At 36.0% G+C, this 4,466-nt stretch overlaps 1 protein-coding gene across 3 annotated transcripts; it reads left to right on the top strand.

The window, feature by feature from the left end:
• The first annotated feature begins 1,193 nt into the window (after positions 1–1,193).
• On the top strand, positions 1,194–3,071 carry LOC129476741 (heat shock transcription factor, Y-linked). 3 transcript variants are annotated; one of them, XM_063635437.1, is made up of 3 exons: positions 1,401–1,411; positions 1,510–1,777; positions 2,256–3,071. In XM_063635437.1, exons 1-3 carry the CDS (start codon positions 1,401–1,403, stop codon positions 2,994–2,996), a joined length of 1,020 nt encoding a protein of 339 aa, XP_063491507.1. In that variant the 3' UTR covers positions 2,997–3,071. The 3 variants fall into 3 exon arrangements, with proteins under 3 accessions (XP_063491508.1, XP_055125578.1, XP_063491507.1); XM_063635438.1 differs by having other exon boundaries at positions 1,194–1,777; positions 2,504–2,751; XM_055269603.2 differs by having other exon boundaries at positions 1,196–1,777.
• Positions 3,072–4,466: the final 1,395 nt, after the last annotated feature.

Below are 4,466 nucleotides of genomic sequence, written 5' to 3' on the forward strand. Positions count from 1 at the left end.
GGATTAAATTAATTAATACAAGTAAAGTACTTGGCACAGTACTCGATACTCAATAAAGGCTAGCTTCCATTACTATTAATTATTATTATTATTCAGCTCACCCTAAGACACTGAACTCAGTGATAAATTTTTTAAAACAAGTCCTATTTTATACTGATACCATTATTTTCATAGCACAAAGATTATTCCTTACAAAATCTATTCTTTAACAGAGATTTGGTTCTTGGAGCCAAATTTAAAAAAATGCCACTTAGACACACATACATATGTACTTCTCTTAAAACATTTTCTTGTTGTTATTATTTTTATTATTGTTGTTTTTTGAATCTCCCACTCTTTGGGATCCCCTTACAAGTAAGTCACCCTCTTTTAAAATCTGTTTCATCATTAACATTTATCAGATATTTACAGACATACCAAATTAAATCATTATATATTCTTCTGATATGACTGAAACATGTTTTGAAGAGATATGCATAAAAATAACTTTTCATTCTGAAATATAATCAGTTTTATTCATATTTGTCTTCACCTTAATTTTTGAAGGTAAGTTTCAAATAATATAAAATTATATTTGAGTATACAATTGAACGGAATTTAATATGTTTATGATGTTGTACAATCATCGTCTATCACTAGTTCCTAAATATTTCTATTGCCCAACCAGAAACTCCATATCTACTAAACAGTTCTTCTTATTTCCCAGCCCCTGACAAGCTATAACCTACCTTTTATCTCTATGCCCATGTCTTTTTACCACATAGGTTTTGCACTGCATCAGTTTTCAATCCAACATGCCACACTGGTTTTAAAATCGTGCATATTTCTTTTTATTTTTCTTTCCTTTTTTTTTCTTTTGCATTTTGCAATTACTAGGCCCTATGCTCCTCACACCAATGTAGTTATAGTGTGTGTGTCAGGAAGAACATTGGGTTTATTTCAAGGATTGAGGACATCATTTTCTTATTTATTTAAATAATGCTGCAGCGAAGAGATTTTTGCAGCTTACATTGTGTAAGTGAGCGGTCTATATTTTATTTTCACTGGATACATTTCCCAGATTGGGAAGGAAACCCTTTGTGCTAGATTTTGTTGGTTGCTCAGAGACCAAAGTCCTCTCGTGATGTCATTGTTACTCAGATTGGGAACCATTGTGATGGTCTAGATTACTTTACCTGCCTAGGCCTTCTGAAGCAGCATTTGAAGCTGCAGTCTTGAAGTACCATGCAGGCTGGAAGAGTAGCTAAAGAAATATTTATTTGAGATGGCACATGTTTCTTCAGAAACTCAAGATGTTTCTCCCAAAGATGAATTAACTGGTTCAGAAGCCTCCGCTAGGTCTCCAGTGTGTGAACACACCTTCCCTGGGGACTCAGACTTACGGTCAATGATTGAAGAAAATGCTTTTCAGGTTTTGTCACAAGGGTCCTTGTTAAAAAGGCCACGTTACACAGTTTGTGTCTCTGAACCAGATAAAGATGATGATTTTCTTTCTCTGAACTTTCCCAGGAAACTTTGGAAAATAGTTGAAAGTGACCAATTCAAGTCTATTTCATGGGATGAGAATGGAACTGGCATAGTGATTAATGAAGAACTTTTCAAGAAAGAAATTTTGGAAAAAAAGTCTCCTTACAGAATATTTCGGACTGCTACTATCAAAAGTTTTCTTCGACAGCTCAACCTTTATGGATTTAGTAAAATTCAACAGAATTTTCAAAGATCTGCCTTTCTAGCCACATTTCTGGCAGAAGAGAAAGAATCCTCTGTCTTAAGCAAGGTATTTAACATATTTCAGTTACCACTTTATGTAAAATATATATGTAATTTTACTTTGTACATCAGTAAATATGTTAATACATGCAGTAAGACTAGATTTTGAAAATTATGTAAAATATTAAGGTAGAAATTATTTTTTTGAAATTATTGTGTTCAGCTTGAGCATTAACCTTTTAGTGTTTTAAGAAATTTTGCTAACAACTTTGAATCTTACCCGTGAACTCCAAATCAATGTACCAAAGCCACTTAATGAAATATTACTATTAACACATAATGTGTTTTCACTTGAGGGCTTAACAACTTGAGTGGTTTTTCCCAACAAGCACATTCTTAAAAATAGTAAACAATGTCTACAAGTTATTTGATGACATTAAGTTTGTGTGGTGAAAGAGAAATCTGATATTTTGTGTGTTATGTTTGTTATTTTCACTTGTCTCTTGGCTTAAAATGGCACTGAATTCCTTTTTCTTTGGTTTTAGTTAAAGTTCTATTATAATCCAAATTTCAAGCGTGGCTATCCCCAGCTTTTAGTAAGAGTGAAGAGAAGAATTGGTGTTAAAAATACTTCACCTATGTCTACTTTATTCAATGAAGATTTCAACAAGAAGCATTTTGGAGTGGGGGCTAACATGGAGAATCATAATTCTGCCTTAGCTGCTGAAGCTACTGAAGAAAGTTTATTTTCAGCCTCTAAAACTTTAAATATGCCAAGAGAATCTTCTGTCAGACAGATAATTGCAAATTCATCTGTCCCAATGAGAAGTGGTTTCCCTCCTCCTTCACCTTCAACCTCAGTTGGACTGTCAGAACAAATTGCAACAGATCGACATGGTATTTTAAATCAATTGACCACTATTCATATGCACTCTCATAGTACCTACAGCACCTACATGCAAGCAAGGGGCCACATTGTGAATTTTATTACAACCACAACTTCTCAATACCACATCATATCTCCCTTACAAAATGGTTATTTTGGGCTGATAGTGGAACCATCTGCTGTTCCCCCAAGATATCCTGTGGTATCAGTCAATCAGGCTCCATATCGTAATATGCTACCAGCAGGCAACCCGTGGTTGCAAATGCCTACGAAAGCTGATAGATCAGCTGCCCCTCGTGCCAGGCCAGCTCTTCAACCATCACCACTGGACAAATATCACCCTAACTGCAATGATCTGCCATTAAAGGAGGACCAGATTATGCATGACAATGGAGACTAACATTTATATTGACAAAAAAACCCCTAAAAATTTCTGCAGTTATCTTATTGAACAATAAAATTGCATGTTTACTTATATGTTTGCTTTTCCTTTATTTCTAAAAGTATGGTTAAGAATAAAATGGCGTTTTGTTTCACTGGCAGGCTATAGTACTACTTTTTACCAAAAATACATATGGGCTTTTTGATCATTTGAAAGGAAATTTGACAGGTGCCTTTGTAAGTTAACTAATTTATTTCTCTTAAGAGGAAGAGATAATAAATTCTTTGGGTCCATTTTCTGCTGAAACAACACAATACCACTGCCTGGGTAATTTGTAAAGAAAACTTATTTTGCTCATTTTTCTGGAGGTGGGGAGGTCCAAGGGGCTGCATCTGGTGAGATCTTCTTTCTATGTTACAACATGGCAGGTTGGCCTCCTACAGTGAAGGGCATGCAATGAACAGAAAATCGGGCCAGACTCATCATTTGATCCAAAGCCCACTCACACAATAACTAACTTTTTCTCCATATGATACCATCAAGTCAGTCATGAGGTTGTACCCACATGGCTAATCACCTCTCGAAAGTCCTACCTCCCAACACTATTACAATGGACACAATTTCAGTGTGAAATTTGGAGGGGACATAACAAACAATGACAGCAACAAGGGAGAAGAAGCAACTGGAGTTAGGAAAAAATAAGTGACTTCTCAAGTAGTCTGGCATAAATCAAATGAGGGCATACATTTGGGTGGCACAAAGGGAATAAATGCACACATAAACACAGACAAACACACACACACAGAGAAAATTTAGAGAATGGCTAACACATACTATATACTTCAGTATTTTCTCAATTACATTTCCCTAGTTATTTTAAACTTGGATTTTAGTTGACAAAGATTGTCTTCATTGCAGTTCATCCCTAGTGAACTCAGTGACCATGACCACAATTATTTGTGTCATCACTTGAATAATAAAATTTACATCATATTATGCTCATGGATTGCATCACTGTCAGAACATTGTGGAATTTTACAGCTGGCATTAACAGTACACCTTTTGTATCTTACATCAAAGCATTCCAACCTGTTTGTGCCTTTAGTTACCTCCTGTTAGGGTCCACCTTTCATGTTTTCTAATGCACATTTCCTTCTGTTTTTTTTTTTCTTTCTCTGAGACAGTCTCGCCCTGTTACCCCAGCTGGAGAGCAGTGGCATTATTTGAGCTCACTGATACCTCAACCTCTGGGTTCAAGCAATTCTTGTGCCTCAATCTTTTGGTAGGTAAACTTACATATGCCCAACATGTGGGCTAGTTTTTGTACTTTTAGTACAAATGGGGTTTCACCATGTTGGCCAGGATGGTCTTGAACCCCTGGCCTCAGGTGATCCACCCACCATGGCCCCCAAAAGTACTGAGATTACAAGCTTGAGCCACCAAAGCCCATCTCTAATGCAGATTTTCAACACATTGGTTTCATGCTCC

Source organism: Symphalangus syndactylus, chromosome Y (genome assembly GCF_028878055.3).
Source record: "Symphalangus syndactylus isolate Jambi chromosome Y, NHGRI_mSymSyn1-v2.1_pri, whole genome shotgun sequence".
In the NCBI taxonomy this organism is placed as follows: Eukaryota; Metazoa; Chordata; class Mammalia; order Primates; family Hylobatidae; genus Symphalangus; species Symphalangus syndactylus.

Bases quoted from the DNA above. Each gene is read 5' to 3' on its own strand.
- LOC129476741 (XM_055269603.2), top strand. From the start codon at position 1,265: ATGGCACATGTTTCTTCAGAAACTCAAGATGTTTCTCCCAAAGATGAA. The intron at 1,778-2,255 runs GTATTTAACATA...CTTTGGTTTTAG, and splicing joins AATCCTCTGTCTTAAGCAAG to TTAAAGTTCTATTATAATCC.